Below are 17,111 nucleotides of genomic sequence, written 5' to 3'. Positions count from 1 at the left end.
ATATAAAAATACGAAAATCGTTTAAAATTTAAAAAAGTCGACCGATTATTTGAGAGAATAAAATGAAGATTTTTTTTAGTGAAACTTTACTATAAACGAGTTGGATTTAGTATAATTTTCACGTCCCCACAAATCACTAAAGTAAGTTATAAATTATAATTGAATCTACCTCAACCAAATTACCCATTAATGTTGTTTATAAGTGTTCTTTTGAGTCTTATTATTAATAATAACCTGATTGTAGTGTTTTTGATATAAATAAAGTTATAGGTTCCAACTTCCCCTTTTTATAAGGTGACTATTGTTGCCTAGGTATTGAATGTGGTCGAAGTTAGTTACTGGAATGTTAATGGTATTGTCAGATTGAAGCGATATTAAATTTGAAAATAAATTATGCTGTCGTTTCATTTTTTATCTAGGATTCGATCGCAGCGCCAACTACCGACGCACCATACAAACATCTGCGAGAAGAGTTGAGCGGAGATGTGCGGATTTGACCAATCACAGCATTCGAGAGAGCGAAAAACAAAGATGCTCTGGCACTCTCTTCCTCACATTGGGCGATTCCTGCACATCTCCGCTCCGCTCCGCCCAGCTCCGCATCAATGGAAACGTAGCCTAACGCGTAAGCGCGAGCAAGACAGTGCGCTCTCCCCTTACACCTTATGGTTATTTAAGACTAATGTAAGACCCAGAGGGGGTGAGATCAGCGCCTGATACGAATTAGTGCGGGGCGGAGAATTATCATACTAGACGTAGACGTATTATTCTATATTCTTTACCCCGATACCGACCCCGCCAGCGTAGTCGACGATTTCCCTCAATCGGCACTTATCGTTATCGACCCACTAGGGTCGATTAATTCTTTGTAATATTTTCTCTCAGACGACGCCCTGTGCCGAGGTTCGCGCCCAACTGGGTACCCTCAGGCCTGTTGTCTTAAACGTTATACCGGGTGAGAGCCTTAAGCGCTCCCCATTTGTCCGGCCAAGTAGTTAATGCCATCTGCGGCAATACTATAATAAGTCACGTCAAAAAAAAAACTAAGTATTCTTTGCTACCGGGCCCAATTGCTAAACTAAACCATATAAACCGCTCAAAAGAGAAAAAACAAAAATTAATAAAACCAAAAATAATGATAAATATTTTTTTTATTGTTTACTACAATACTCCAATATTCATTCATTTATTTTCATCAATAAATACTTGATTTTATCGCTTGACTAAATACGATGACTATATACGATCCAAGCACTTTTTAATTTCATATGGCACTTTTTCGACACATAGTAGGTGGCATATTTTTTATATTTAAGTACTAATAAATAAAACTACGTCTTACACATTCAAGCAAAATTGCATATTACACACCAGAGATGTTAGGGAAATTTCAAATAAGGAATATTTTTTACGGGTTTCAGATATTATTATTTTTTTCGGGATATTAAATAATTTCCGATTAGCCGTTACTTTCGGATAGTTTCGGTTACGGATACCTACATATTATTCGGAATTATAAAAGTAGAATACAATTAGGTAACTCTCATAAGAGTCATAAATATAAAATTTTACTGTAAGTAATTTTACAATGACTGAGTCAGTTACTTACGAAACAAAAAATATACATTAGAGTGGACACGCTGTCGGCTTAGTCGAGCAGAAACACAAAACTGTCTTCTTGATTAGTGTAGTAAGTGGTAGTAGTGTAGGTAGTAAGTGTCAGTCTAGTCGGCGAGTGTGTGTTTCAGTGTGTGTGTGTGTGTGTGTGTGTGTGTGTGTGTGTGTGTGTCTTAAGTGTTGTCTGTGTTCTGTTTTCAAGTGTTTCATTTTAGGGTGGTATTAATAAAGTAATCTCAGCTAAGACTGCCCTTAAGATTATGCTCAAGTCTCTGTTTTTATATGAGAACTGTCACATTGACATGATCTTGAGGGCAGTCTCGAAGCTGAGATTAGTTTATTAATACCACTCTTAGACATATCCGTTACTGAAACGGATAGTATTTTTTTATTATGAAACTTCAGATAATTTCGGACCTCCGTAACATCCCTGTTACACACATTTCTCTTTTTCATATATGTCGTATTTAAATAGAACGCTTTACTGGCTACTGTCTAGTGGGTATACTGTATTACCAACTACTTATATTGTATGATTGTTTAAAAGCAACCTCATGTATTTTAAACTTATCTATGAAGCTTATCTATGTCAAAGTACTACTATATATCCTCGCTGCAGACATCAGTACCATAAGGGATCATACTCCTGAATCAATTATTGTTTGTTTCTGAGTTGGACTAGTAGACTCTGACGACACAGTCTTGATACTGCACTCTCGTCTTTCCTTCGAAGTTTGGCTGCTAGACGCGCCAAGCTGAATCTAGATCGCGACCGGCCTTCGCGACGGTTTCCTGAAAAAAGAAAAGACGTGTTGGAAGTTATAAGAAGAAGAATATCAGAAAATCATCAATAATTTTAATATCATTATGAATAGTTTAATTCTTCACCATTTAAATCTGCTAATCTGCATCGAACTATATTACCTTCAGTCACTCTCTGCCACGCCTCTCTATCTACATTCACCATGCCAGTAGACGCACTGCGGCCTAGATTCGACTCCTGCGCACTCGAACTCTGAGATTCTGTGACGTCACTCTCACAGCTGATACGACTAGATCTGAAAATAAGATATTTCTGCATAAGTATTAAAGGAGAGGCAAGTGGAGCATCTAGCAGGAAACTCAATGACTGTAAGAAGATCAGGTCATACGGACATACATCAGGATGCTGTCAACAGAGTCGAGGAGAGAAAATGTTTTGTGCCATTAAAGTCACAACTTAGGTTATTATAAGGTAAATATTGAAGGTCTGCCTTACCTGTCACCAGGTCTCAAATCACTCGCGGAGCTAGTTCCTTCTCTCCTCATCTGTACTGGCGAAGACAGAAACCTTTCCCTTGCTGCTCTGATTCTTGCAGCGCGATCTGAAAGCCTCATCGCTGCCTCAGTCTCCACTGCCTGACCTGATGACTCGACAGTCGATACCGACCTCTCAAATATGCCAGGATATTCCGTTATGAACCTCGATATCGTCGGCACTATTGTATCCGACATCTGTCTTAGAACTGGATGAGAATAAGGAAGGTTTTCGGGTTCCGGCTCTGAATCTTTATTTTGGAAGTCAGGAAGGTTCTTTGTTAGATCAGGAACTATAGTATCTGTGCTTGCTGTAGTACATTTGATAGTCTCTTGACTTTCTTCCATCTTCTTCTTTTGAGGTCGAGGAGATTCCAGTTTCTTCTCTGGATGTAAAGCATTGGCGCTGTGTGATTTAAGAACGCCGTCTAAACCTTGTTGTGTCGATGGTGCTAATCGTTTTTCAACGGATGTTTGATCTCTTCGTGACAACTGGCAGGCACTTGCTGATTTTTGGACTTCCCTTTCAAGAAATGGGTTGTTTCTGTAAATATAAGAACTTAATAAGAAATGAGAAATAAACAAAGACAGCCCTGAGTCCATACTCAAAAATACAAAATATGATTAAACAAATTTGGTAACTGTGGAGAAAATACAGTATTTACGAATCTAGTTGGAAGATTAAAAAATAAAAGAATTTTAGAAAAACAGCAGTGTAAAATAAAATAAGACCTTACTTTAAAAAAAGTCTCTGCTAACCAACTATCATATTGCCTACTCTACCTAAATAGAACATATTATACAATCTCATTACCTAATGTTAACTCCTACAGGCATGTCGGGGGGTCGTCGTCTTTCAGAGCTAGGGGATCGCCAGGCCGGTGAAGAAGCTCCACTGCTGTTTGGAGAAGTATGACCTGAAATATACAACACATTCTTACAAGACCAGACAACGCAATCCAAAGAATATTGGTTCTAATTCCGTACCTTCTTCGTTGATCTTCATATTGTATCTCTGTATCATAATACGAATGGACGGAGCAGTTTCCTTCGGTTGAGGTTTTCTCTGTGATGATGGAGATGACGGCAATGGTGGCCTCGTTCTTGGCATTTGCTCCTCACTCTCTTGGAGATCACCAGAACTTTTCGAACGGGCGTAAAGCTCTTGGTTGCCTTTATTTTTCTTCTCCGCTTTTTTCTTTGCAGTACTGTGTTGACTGACGATAGTTTCACAAGGTGTTACTTCAGCTAAGTCTTCAACGTCTAACGGTATGACTGCTCTTGGAACAGATTCACCGCTTCTTACGACCGGTGAGAATATTTTTCGAGTAGTTTTGACTATAACTTCTGGTGATCCCTGACGAGGTTCTGGAGCCTTCAGTTTGAGGACAAAAACCTGCATTAATACAGAATAATGAAAAATGTTGTGAGACTGCTAGCATAATATTGAACTTATAAAACATTAAAAGAAGGACGATTATTAAGTGGATAAATTCCATAAGGAACGGTTGGTAATTAATAAGATTTGCTCGAAGTTGATTGATGTTTGATTTGATTTTTGTTCGAAAAGAAAGATCTATTTTCATTTTAAGGCTGGACAGGAAATTGAAATATTCACATAAGTTAGTTAATTTTATAATACTTACTTCTCCTTCAGAATCCGAATGTAATGAAGTTGGTGGGGTTCTTGGTCTTTCCGAAGCCCGTCGTGGTCGCTTTCTTCTTCTTGGTATCTCAACTGTCACCGTGTCGACTTCTGGTTCAGTGTCTGTCTCTGATGGTTTGGACTGCTCTCGTTCTAATCTCGCTCTAGATTTGGACTTCTTTTTCCCATTATTTTTTTCCGTTTCCTTACGTTTACTATCTTCTTTAGTATCATCGTCACCGACACTTGTTTCCTTTAAAATGTCACTCTGTCTTGAATTCCTTCTATTGTATGTTTTACTTGTAGATGGCGTTTCTCTATCGATTATTGCTTCCGACTCTTCTGGCTCTTGTTTTTCAATAATATCTTCTTCATCTTTTAAGCGACTTGAGCTCCCTCTTTCTATTTCTTCAATTGTTTTCCTTATAAACATAGCGTCTTCTTCAATACTTGGTTGACGGCCAAGTTTACGATTTCTTTTCTCTGCTTGTTTCGACTGAAAATTTTAATTTATCTGTTTTATATTAGGATAAATAGTTATTTATTTGTTGGTAATGGAAAAGTGGGCTACCTGTTCTCGGGATGATTTTGGTTTCGATCCATAGTCTCTCATTTTTGCACGTGTCTCTGAAAAAATAACTGCTCAAATTGTAATTATAGATTATTTTGTTGAAGTTATCATAGAATTTTAAATTTAAAAGTATTTTTCATAAAACAGTAATAGTACTTTGTCCAGTATGGATTTGGATTGATGATAGTTTGAAACAACTTTGAAACCATTTAGTTCATTAAAAACGAATAGAATCGTGCCACAAAATGTCACTCAAAAATATCCTTAGTTATTAAGTATCTACTCAAGATTATCGTTTTTGCGTCTATCCACCTCACCTGCCCCGTTAGGCTGCAACACAGCAGTCCCAGTGACAGCCGAGCTAGTCTCACACAGCAGCCTGGCTTCAGCTCTGCCGTACGTATACACTGGCTTCTGAGGAGTGTGTCTTGGAGACACTGCCATCAGTGGAGCAGCAGTGCATACTTCCTCGGCCTCTACTTCCACCAGCACAGCCCCGCGAGTGTTGTCACCGTCGCATTCGTCGACACCTTCCAGCTTTGGAAGAAAAGGTTCATTTTAGAAATACCAAAAAAGATGAGCGTTTCTTTATCAGGTAAAAGTTCTATTCTTTAGTAGCTATCAACAAGTCTGACACCAGAGTTCATGAGGTAGCTTATATACTTAAAAAAATGCATTTCGCCAATTCAACTTACAGAATGAGATCTCTCATATTCCGAATCGAAGTCATCAGCATCGTTGACACTGAGACTGGACGCATGGAGACGTCCAGAGCCTGCAGCAGACGGAGCGACACTGCCGTCTGATTGAGTACGCGTGAGTGGCGCGGGGGGAGCTTTACCCCGCGCACGCGCAGCTCTTAGCAACGCTGATGTTGACGCCTCAGGAGCTATGCCTCGAGACTTCTCCCATTCGTGGAGCTTGCGTGTGAAGGATCGCGATATTCCTGATAAAAAAAATCAAGTAAGTAAACTTCTACTTGTAACTTCTATGGAGTAAGTAAATACTTGTATCATTTGTTTGAAGTTTCATTAGTTAGTAAGTTTTGGAGGGGCATCGATTTTAAGCTCCAGCGGTTCACAATTTTAGTTTCTACTTTCGGGGGTCAGCGTACATACGTCATTGCGAAACCAATTATAGTACGTTTTAATGTGGTAAGAAGTTTATTGTAATAAGGGACTTTCCAGGCTACGTTACCCAAAAACATAGATGGCGCTGTACAGATTTTTCTTCGTCTAACCTTCAAGCAGCATATGTCTGTTATTCAGACATGCTTCTTGTATCTTTGTTTTTGGGTATAAATGATAACCCTTTTTATTTCACCAAGGTACAATTACATCTTCCTTCCATTATTATTCTAATCAAAATAAAGAGAAACAATATAGCTAGCAACATAATTCTATAAGCCTAGTATCAAGCAACAATTATTTTTATATATACTTCTGTCATTACATTCTGTATTAATAATAATTATGTACCTAATTTATTATTATTAGCCTATATGATCCCACTGCTGAGCAAAGGCCTCCCCCATATTTTTCCAAGTATCCCGGTTCTGTGCGAGCTCTATCCAGTCTTTTCGATAACCGTCGAGATCGCGCCATCGTTTCCGGGGTCTACCACGTCTACGATGTCCGTCCTGTGGTACCCAGTGCGTGATGATCTTTGCCCATCGTTCCGGATGCATGCGGCACACGTGTCCAGCCCAGTCCCACTTTAGCCTGGCGGTCTTCCTGCCAACATCAGCTATACCGGTTTTTGAGCGCAGCACAGTGTTTTTAACTCGATCAATTCGTTTTACACCTAGTATGCTGCGCTCCATTGCTCTTTGACAAACCCTGACCTATGTACCTAAGTAATGAGAAAATAGACAATTATCACGTTAAAGCTGTACAACGCCATCTGTATTGTTTTTGGTGAATCTCTCTCTCTCCTTGGCATTCATTATTCCCATCTGATGGTGGGGTCTGCCTTCTTCGTACTTCTCTTCCACTTAGCTTCTACTAACTTCCACTAACTTCTCGGAGACATTGCACATGCACAGGCCTTTTTTGACCATATCCGCCCATCTTGTTTTTGGTCGTCCTCTTGGTCTAAGCCCTGGTATGTTTAGATTGGCTGTAACGTTACCCAAATAATCTGGAGGTCTTCTTTTTACGTGCCCAAACCAACGGAGCCTGCTCTCTTGTAGCTTTTCGGAGATGTCGCGTACGCCGAGACTGCCGCGCACGTTTTCGTTACCGATTTTGTCGAGTCTCGTCACTCAGCACATCCACCGAAGCATTTTCATTTCAGCGACTTGAATGGTCTGGACATGGCGCTGCGTTGTTTTTAGTGAATGTAGCCTGGAAATTCCCTCATTGTACCTACAATTGTATCAAGAAATGTAATGATTATTATTTACCTTGGAATTTGAAAAGTCCAGTAGATGTCTGCACAAGAATTTCATTTGGTTTCGCCTCTTCTTCCCATGCAGGCACTGTATTGGTATCCTTCATACGCTTCCATGCATCTGAAATGGAAATGTAAAAGTTATAATTATATTTACACGCAAAATATTATCGGATTCCACTTCTTGAAGATTACATTACCAACTGTTGGAGCAACACGGGAAAGGAGTACACGTAAGCAGACGTTCTCCTCTACCACACGAATTGAACTGGTTGCGGTTGGTAAATAAGTAAGTAAATGAGTGAAAACGTGAACAGGGGAACAGGTGAACGGATAAATAGGTGAACGGGTGAACGTGTGAATGGGTGAGCAGGTGAACGGGTGAACAGTACAACAACGACAAGAACAAGTGAACAAAAGTGAATAAATAAATAATTAAATATAGCAGTAAATAAGTAAGAACGTCAGCTTTCACGATTAAGGACTAATCTAAGACCAAGTGGGGGTGAGGTAAAGCTGACACAGCCGCTGGTGGGGAGCGGAGAGTTACCGTTCTGTAAGTACGAAGTATTATTTCTTATTCTATACCAGGGACCCAGAAATTCCACTTACTACTATCCTGAGATACATCCGAATCGGATAATCTCCTAATGTCCTAACCAACCCAGGGCAAGTTCCAATCAGGAAGAAGAAAAAGAAGATTATTCCTCACCCCATTTTTTAAGGAAGTCCTCACTTAGATCCTGTCTAGCTGGAACTGGCGGTGGCTGCCTGACCCCCTTCATGCGTTGCCATTCTGCCAGCTTCTTCCTAAAGTCTGCTGACAACTGCTCTTCAGTTGCTACTGGTCGTGATGCTGTGGAAAAATCATTCAATATTTTGTTGGAGTTCTTTTCATATCATAACGTACATAAACAGTAAACGTCACTGCTGACCACAGGCCTCCCCTCAATCGTCTGGAGGCGGTATGGAGAATACTCCACTACGCTGCTCTCTCCCTCTCTCTCTCTCACACACACTCTCCATACATCAGCGGACTGCGGGTTCATTTCTATCATACAATTTCATCTCTCATCACTTTCGAACTTATTATGGCAGAAGAGAAGAAGCGTTGCATATAACTCCTCTATACTTACAAGCATAAAGCTTCCCTCGTCTGTCAGAGAACTCCCTGCCAAGCCTGGTCTGCAGAGCGGCGTAATCTCTCGCGATCTGCTCTCGAACCCCGCTCGCTTCACAACCACTACTCAGACCCTCGGTTTCTAAAAAGAACGAGAAGGGAATATGTTATTAACATTATTTTACTTATCTTATATAGAGTAAAGCTTACAATTAATTATTTCTAATTTGTTTACTCAGAGGAGTCTTTTATCTCTTGCTTATCTAAATTAAGAGGCTCAATTATCTGTAAATCTGTAGTTACCTAGCCTTAAGGGAAGTTGCGGGTCATTACAAGTAAGTATTTGATTATTTCCGGGAAGATCTGTCCAATAATTGTAACAGATTTACTTACATAAAAAAAGGTACTTACAGTCATCGTAAGGAAAAAGCGAGAGAAACCTTATGAATTAATCCGAACTTAATCTTCTAACTATGATGACCTACACGAATGCATATACAAATTCAAAAATATCTTTATTCAGTAGGTAACATAGATACACTTTGAAACGACAATTTTTACATAACGAACGTCTCATCCGTCTAAAACTACTGCAGTTTCTCACAACCTGAAGCTGCAAGAACAACCTCGGCACTGACGTGCTTTACCAAGGTTTTGCTAGACCTCCTAGATGATGAGCCGTATCGTCGTCTGTAACGGTCACTGTGTTACCAGCAACTGCATGTTTTTACTTCAACATCATCATCATCAGCCAATTAACGTCCCCACTGCTGGGGCACGGCCCTTCCCTATGGATGGATAGGGAGATGGGGCCATAAACCATCACGCGGACCCACTGCGGATTGATGGTTATTAACGACTGCTAATGCAGCCGGGACCAACGACTTAACGTGCCTTCCGAAGCACGGAGGAGCTCGAGATGAAAACTTTTTTTTTTTGTGGTCACCCATCCTATGACCGACCTTTGCGAAAGTTGCTTAATTTTAACAATCGCAGATCGAGCGCGTTTACCGCTGCGCCACCGAGCTCCTCACCTCCTCGTGTGTTTACTTAATTTAGTTTATTTTTGTTTGTTAAGTAATTTATAAGTTTTCTATTGCCTTCGCCTTGGTATAAAATCTTCAAAGAAAATTAGGAAGTGTTTGCTGGAATCAGGGCCAATGGTGATCGTTCACTTGTTTATCGCTTACGTTCATGTACCTATCGTTCATTCGTTCGTTGTTCGTTCGTTCGTTCGTGTTGTGTTCGTTCGTTCGTTCGTTATCTCGTAGTCGCAAAATACTTTTTAAATCCAGCTGTGAAGTTAATAGAACCTATTTTATCTTTATCAAGCAGTTACAGTTGTGCAAAAGAAAACCATGGCCCAACTGATTTAAAAAACCTACTGTCTTATTTGACAAGTACGTCAACTTCAATTGAACTTTAATATCAAATCAGTTGAAGATTTTATAAACAAAATGTAGCAAATTGTTCTGTAAAATGAAAACTCTTGAAAAAATCACAAAAATAAAAGGCAAATTTATGTGGAAATTATATTAAAAACGCTGGGTACAAAAAAATGTGTGTGAAATCAAATACCTATTCTTATAAAAGATATAATTTAAAGAAGAAAAATGCGTTAATGAATTCATTTGTGTACCTACTCTAAATTTCGCTGGTGGTCGCTTAAAATAAATTGTACTATCATAGTTGTGGGAAGTCCATTGCAAAGATAATTAGCATTACGTCCTTTACCCCGTCCCCGTGGAGCTGGGTTATTAATAAAGCCTCCTACAGAGAAACTCCCACACTTAGTACTTCCGCACAATATCCCAGGAAGAGGAAATGACTGAAAACCAGCGCTGGATGGCGCCATAGCATGGTTCCATCGCAGCACAAGCTGAGCCATTTCCTTTTGCCCGTAGTTCCTATAGCAAATGTAAATTGTTACTGGCAATAAATTTATTTTATTCTTATTCTTATTATCTTTTATAGAATATATTTTATGTTTTAAAGATTAAAAAAAAAACAAATTCTTCCCAGCTCAATTCAATTTCTTACTTAGTCAATACAGTCTCTACCAAAATTAATCCAGTTTTAACCAAAGTTAATCCAGTTTCTACCGAAATCAATCGATCGTAACGGAAACGAAATAAATAAAAAAATAAATAAATTCATTCATTTCATTTGATTTGAAAGTTCAAATAACGCTCTCGAAATACTCACTATAATAGCGCTTAGCTTGCGTCAATTTATAATATACAGATGTTAGTGACATCGTAACGAAAACTTTGAGGGATGATTTATACCATAATTTATTGCGAGTTCATAATATCAAGTGGACTTTTCCGTCGCAAAAGTATAAAACTGAAAGTAATAAAAAAATACTAAAATTTTCATGAATTTTCCGACACGAAATCCCACTTGATATCAACTCAGTATCATGGCTCATTATTCTGAGTTATCGAGTGGAATTTTCCATTATAAAAGTATACAACAAAGTCATGGATTTTGCGGCGGAAAATTCCACTTGATATCAAGTCAGAATCATGGTCTGAATCATCCTCTTCAGTATTCGTAGCGATGTCACTAACTCCCTGTATTATTCAACACTATAAATTGAGTTTATTTCTATTATTTATGTAGGTAACTATATGTTAAGGAGCTGTATCCTGTCACGCTAAATTTTTAATTATATCTGTTACGCTGAGTTTATTTTTAATATTGTTTTTATTTCAGGAAGCACAAAAAGTTCTTTACAAATGGTTCCCGGTCTCATCCTTTTGTTTGTAGCATTTGTTCTATTTTTTTCATATGTAAGTATTTAATTCTTGCAAAATTAGAACTGTGATATTTATTTACTTTTGCTTCACTAAATAACACTGTTAATATTAAAATCATACCTATTGTAGTTTTGGTTTTATGATATAATGCTGCCTGCTTCCAATCGATGGTCTATATACAGTGGTGCCATGAATGCCTAAAGTGCTCTAGAATTTTGGAATACGCTATTGAGGGTAACTATAAAGTTATCAGCCTTCGCGGCACGGTAGCGGCGCCGCGGAATTATATCGAAGACTTCGACTATTAGCCGGTCTAAGTCTGTCTACCGTAGACAGTAGCCGCTGCGTCTATTGGAAGCCTTCGATATGAGTCGCTCCGCGCGCAGCGCAGTTGCCGTTCAGACCTACAGCCGGTCATAAAAAGGATTTTTATTTTTGATTTCGACGACAGTGGTGTAATTTGACACCTTGACCATCAAAATGTCGAGTCATTTTGAAAATCGAAATGTTTCATTGTTCAAGACTGAGTACCAGTATTCCTACGCCAACTAGCAGTGGAGCAGCCTCACACGTTTAAAAAACTCATTCTTCCTGTGTGCTGCTTAACGCGTGAGTGCGAGCGAATCAGACAGTCATCGTGCGCTCCCGCTTACTCCTTAGCGACTTTTGGAGCGGGGCGGAGAGTTACTGTTCTATACATAGTATTAATCAGTCATTCGTGCCTCCCCCCCCTCCCCCTCCCCGCCCTGAAATGGACCGTGTTTGGGTGTTCATTGTACCTTTCCTGCTTTCTACCCAAGTATCCTTTGGATTCCAGGAAAATTACCCAACGCACTTCACAGAAACAGCATCGGCTATCCGCGCGGTTTGGTCAGGCAGTTGCCGGCTATCTTGTAGACGACCGAGCATCATCAGTGGGTACAGTGAGATCAACCCTGCCAACCAGGCCGGTACCGCTCCCATCAGCTCCTGTGTGTGTGAGTCCTGTCCTTGCCACCATATTGAAAATGTACTCCGGTGAGTTTTGTGCGGAAATCTTTTTTTTATTGCGTCATTTAAAAAGAATGTGCAAGACAAGTGTGTCAGTGTAATCCGGTGGGAAATGTGAGTTTGTGTATGTACCTACGTATGTTTAAAATAGTGATTTTGCAGGGACTGCACGACAACAGCGCGCGACATGAATTATATCGAGGGTTTCGGCCAATAGACGCAGCGAATGCTATCTACGTAGATAGACGTCATACGGCTATTGGTGGAAGCCCTCGATACAATTCGCATCGCGGTGCGGCTGCCATGCTGCATGGGCAGGGTGCTAGGGTTAGCGAAGTTGCAAGCGATTTATGACAATCAACAGTGACAGTAATAAAAATGTAATTGCCATATTTTTATCACTGTAAAATGTCATGATTGTTTGCAACTTGACTAAGAATCAAATCAAGTTTACCATAAAAAAATGTTTACCTTCATTCAATGATAAAGTAACTCAGAAAATCCTGGTTGCTTCTCTAAGGGTCCCCCAGGTTTCGTGGAATACTGTCAGACACATTGGGTAAGTGTGAAGACTGTGAAGATGGATGCGATGAACCACATGATGACAGGTTACTAGGACAATTGCTACTAGTCCAGTGGTTGAGCGCTGGGCTCACGATCCGGAGGTACCGGATTCAGTTCCGATAGGGACGTATCACAAAAAAACATTTTGTGATCTCTCGTTTGGTTAGGACATTGCAGACTGATCTTCGGAGCCTCGGAATGCAGGCGGTCCGGGGTACTATTTACTTAAGTACGTAGTCGTTACATGAGCCATATCAGGGGCCTTTGGCGGCTAAATAGTAACTTTGACACCAGGGTGGATGAGGTCGGTACTTGATCAGAAGAATAAAAATCATCCAGATAGACAGTTATATCTTGGAAAGGATGAATGGCATCACTCGAAAAAGTAAGATTCCGTGGTTTGGAAGGCACGCTAAGCCTTTGGTCCCGGGCTATTGGCTCAATCACCTCCACCGACCCGCAGTGGAGCAACGTGAGGGGAGGCCTGTGCGCAGCAGTGGACGTGTACGGTCACGGGCATTAATGTGTATATACACTTTGGTACCATGTCACATTAACTTTTTTGACAAATTGAACTGTAAGTCTCACTAAATGTCAAATATGTTTATGCGACAGAGTCCTAAAGTGGGTACATTATATTGCTCATGACTGTACAGGCTGTTTATGTGTATGTATGTGTATGAAGGGTATTGAAGTTTCTTTACTCTCAGTGTTAATAGACAATGAAGGTAATTAAATGATAAAATATTTTCCAGACATTGTTCACCAGCCACCGAGCTATACAGCAATATAGTTTACGCACTCTTCACGAGCTTACACGAAATATTTTCAACGGTGAGCCGTGATATGATTTTGATTCTTATTACCGACAGACTCAGGAACAAAATTAAAATAAGTTTGATTTTTTTCATAATAGGTATTTAAAAGCTATCCTAATTTTAAATGGTATCTTATAAGTATAAAGGCTTTCGTCGCAAGAAATGATATTTTTACAAGTCTTTATTTCCGTGTGAAATTACTTTATTTTTTATTTTCTTATTTTTATTTGCAGATACTCAATTTCTTAGCGGGCATTTTCAATTTATTACAATGTCGCAACCACTGTCAAATGCCGATGGTAGGTTGTAATTCATAATTTAGTTTAAGATGTATTGTTTATTATTGATTTGAATCTATTATTTCACGTGGCATCCTTAAAGTGAGTGCAATAAATAATTTGATTTTGGTTTCAATCCCATCCAGTGATTTAAGTAACGGACATTTCTTTAGCACCTATCTATGTCGTGTCTACCTGTGATTGATAAGGGGGTCTGTGTCGTGGACTATTTTTTATTTTCATCATTAGCTTTAACATCATTAATTTATGAGCCACGCTCTTGTCGGTGTTGCATTCACCATGCTACTTTTTTAGGGACAAATAGGGCAGTGGCTTCCCTCTTGTCTTCCGCCCCGCAGTACTGTCTGACGCGAGTGAGATGGCGCCCAGAGTAGTTTATTTCAAAGCCGTACTAGGATTCCTGTCCTCCGCCTCTGAATAGTACTGACAGTTACTGCTGCCCTCTGTCAGGTTCCAGGTTACAGTTCCTGTGACTTTTGCCTCTTCCGTCCTGCATTGCCGTACCGATGGTTTTTATTTTTACCTTTTAGTGTTATTCTTTATTATATATGTATGTCTATAGATGATTCTTATACATATATATATATACATATATTATTTAGTACCTAAATTTTATTTTTTTTGGTCTTTGACCATATCTTTGGGAAAGACCTATTTGTTGGCGGTCCCCTCAAAAATTTAAAAATATTCGGTCAAAAGTGAAGAATTTGTTAAAAAACAGTGTAAATACTGTACAGAAAAGTGTAATTCTCCTAATAGAAGGAGAATATAACAAAAAACAGTGCATTTTACATGGTTTATCTGCGATAAATCAGTGGCTGGTTGGAGTGTTTTTAATTGTTGTTGTGGGAGGTAGAAGTGTCGGCAAGTGTCAGCTGGTGGTGGCGTTCAAGCAAGTCCCACGGTTGCGTATGCGTACGACGGATAAAATTCGCGTGCGCTCGGAGCATCGCGTCATCGCTCACAGCACCGGCGCGGCGTAGATTATACAGCGCAGAGGCCGCTCTTTATTCTGCCTAAATGCAAGACGTCTCTGGGAGGACACCGACTGGTATTCAAGATTATTTATTTATTTAAAAAAATGGTCTAGTTGTTATAGTTATTGTTTGATAACGTAATATTGTTAAATTCTATACGTTTTGACATCTGTTATTTAAATTTTAACCGCAACATTTTGAAATTAATAAAATAAAATTATTACTTTTGGACAGAAATGAATTATTGACACAACTGTTATTATATTGGTATTTGTTATTATATTGGTAATGGTTGTTATTATTATAGTAACATTTTAATGTAATCCGGACTGGGCTAGTAGGTACCTTTACCTACCTATGGACTTTGATTTTCTGTAATTTTATTTTTAGGACGTAACTTATTTAATGTTTTATTGTAATTTAATTTTTTGTCATCTTGTTAAGTATTGGTTTTGTTATTAATTTATTTTCATATTATTATTTTTTTTTTTTTTTTTAATTTGGATTTGTAATTTTGTATGGTAATTTTTGGTAATTTATTTTATTTTTATTTTTTCTCTATAACATTACTATTATTTATAATTTGCTAAATGTGCAATAAATATTAATTATTTAAGATGAGTGAGCCCCCTATGGTTACATGTCCCCATTGTCCGGGTTCTTCACGTCTGTTTGCCCCCCGAGGCCTTAGTATCCACATTGGGCGACTGCATAAGGATATATCCCGCCCGGTTACAGCGCAAAATGTGCAGTCACCAGACAATACAGTAGCACAGTCAACCTATAGCCTAAATAGTGTTGTAGGTCTCAAAAGGACTGTTTGCGTGCTCCGTCATATTCCCAAGGGGGCGAGGAATCTCGTGGCTGGGAGGCTCTGCAGGGTGATCAGCCCTTAAAGTCCCGGAGAAAATCGGACCCGGCTCGCTCACTGCGAAGGTTAAGAAAAACGTAAGCTCCACAGGCAACTTCTGTTCGGATGACGTTGGTGAGGCGATGTCTCCCTCTAGAATGCCTTCTTTGTACAGGACGATTAAGTCCAAAAGTTCATGAGGGGGACTTGAGGGGTGCCGTACGCTTATTGATGTCCGATGACTCTATAGCTCCCTCTGGACCCGAAACGCTTGAGTCTTTGCGTACAAAGCACCCATGTCCATCCCGACCGCTTGTTTTCCCTCCTGCGCCAGGTCGATTGGATCCAGTCCTGTCGGTTAAGGTCGAGGATACTTATATCGCTGGCATTGGGTACATTCAGTAATGGTTCTGCTGCAGGCTTGGACGGGTTCCGACCGGCGCATTTGAGAGAGTTAACCTCGAGTTCAGCAGGCGAGAACGGCCCTAAGTTGTTGGAGTGCTTAACAAAGCTTTGCAATTTCCTTTTAAGCGGGCAACTAAACCCAGAAATCTGCCCGTATTTGTACGGGGCTAGTCTTTGCGCCCTAAAGAAAAAGGATGGGGGCATTAGACCGATAGCTATCGGGAGCGTTTTCCGGCGCCTGGTCGCTAAACTCGGATGTCAAGCTGTGAAGGAGGAAATGGCGGAATACCTGCGTCCTCACCAATTAGGCTTCGGCACGAGGTTGGGTTGTGAGGCGGGGATTCACGCAGTGCGTGCCTATGTATCGGACCCAGGGAACGCAAATAAAGTCATTATTAAACTTGATATTAAAAATGCTTTTAATAGTTTGGAGAGGGACATTCTTCTCGGTGAGGTGGAGGAAAGAATTCCTTGTCTATATCCTTTTCTGCATCAAGTTTATTCTTCTCCTTCTAATCTGTATCATGATAAGCATCTTATACTTTCCCAAGTAGGTGCTCAGCAGGGGGATCCGCTTGGCCTGCTCGCCTTCAGCCTTGCAATCCACAAAGCCATCTTGGAGCTGAATTCACCATTTAATGTGTGGTACCTGGACGATGGCACTTTGGGTGGTGACCCGGATGTTATTTGCCAGGATTTGCGTATTTTACTGCCACGGCTCAAGGAGTTGGGTCTGGAGGTGAACGCGTCCAAGTGTGAATTTTTTCCCTGTAGCTCCGAGTTTTTGCCTTCCTTCTCTCTTTTTG

The 17,111-nt window shown here is 39.8% G+C and overlaps 1 protein-coding gene across 3 annotated transcripts in view; it reads right to left on the bottom strand.

Moving 5' to 3' along the window:
• Nucleotides 1–1,133: 1,133 nt before the first annotated feature.
• Nucleotides 1,134–17,111, bottom strand: part of LOC126369928 (microtubule-associated protein futsch) — a 61,214-nt gene continuing 45,236 nt past the window's right edge. Inside the window, exons 6-17 of one of the 3 annotated variants that reach the window (XM_050014523.1) lie at nt 8,657–8,782; nt 8,233–8,376; nt 7,534–7,641; nt 5,825–6,075; nt 5,447–5,666; nt 5,130–5,197; nt 4,560–5,054; nt 3,901–4,309; nt 3,728–3,830; nt 2,876–3,457; nt 2,542–2,675; nt 1,134–2,409 (exon numbers count right to left, since the gene is read on the bottom strand). In XM_050014523.1, the coding sequence (XP_049870480.1) occupies nt 2,273–2,409; nt 2,542–2,675; nt 2,876–3,457; nt 3,728–3,830; nt 3,901–4,309; nt 4,560–5,054; nt 5,130–5,197; nt 5,447–5,666; nt 5,825–6,075; nt 7,534–7,641; nt 8,233–8,376; nt 8,657–8,782 (2,777 nt within the window). In that variant the 3' untranslated portion in view covers nt 1,134–2,272. The remainder of the gene's footprint in view (nt 2,410–2,541; nt 2,676–2,875; nt 3,458–3,727; nt 3,831–3,900; nt 4,310–4,559; nt 5,055–5,129; nt 5,198–5,446; nt 5,667–5,824; nt 6,076–7,533; nt 7,642–8,232; nt 8,377–8,656; nt 8,783–17,111) is intronic. The other 2 variants (XM_050014525.1, XM_050014524.1) reach the window with 2 other exon arrangements.

The sequence above is a fragment of the Pectinophora gossypiella genome, chromosome 10 (assembly GCF_024362695.1).
Source record: "Pectinophora gossypiella chromosome 10, ilPecGoss1.1, whole genome shotgun sequence".
In the NCBI taxonomy this organism is placed as follows: domain Eukaryota; kingdom Metazoa; phylum Arthropoda; class Insecta; order Lepidoptera; family Gelechiidae; genus Pectinophora; species Pectinophora gossypiella.
Note: the sequence above shows the minus strand (reverse complement) of the source record. Positions and strands in the feature narration are given on the sequence as shown.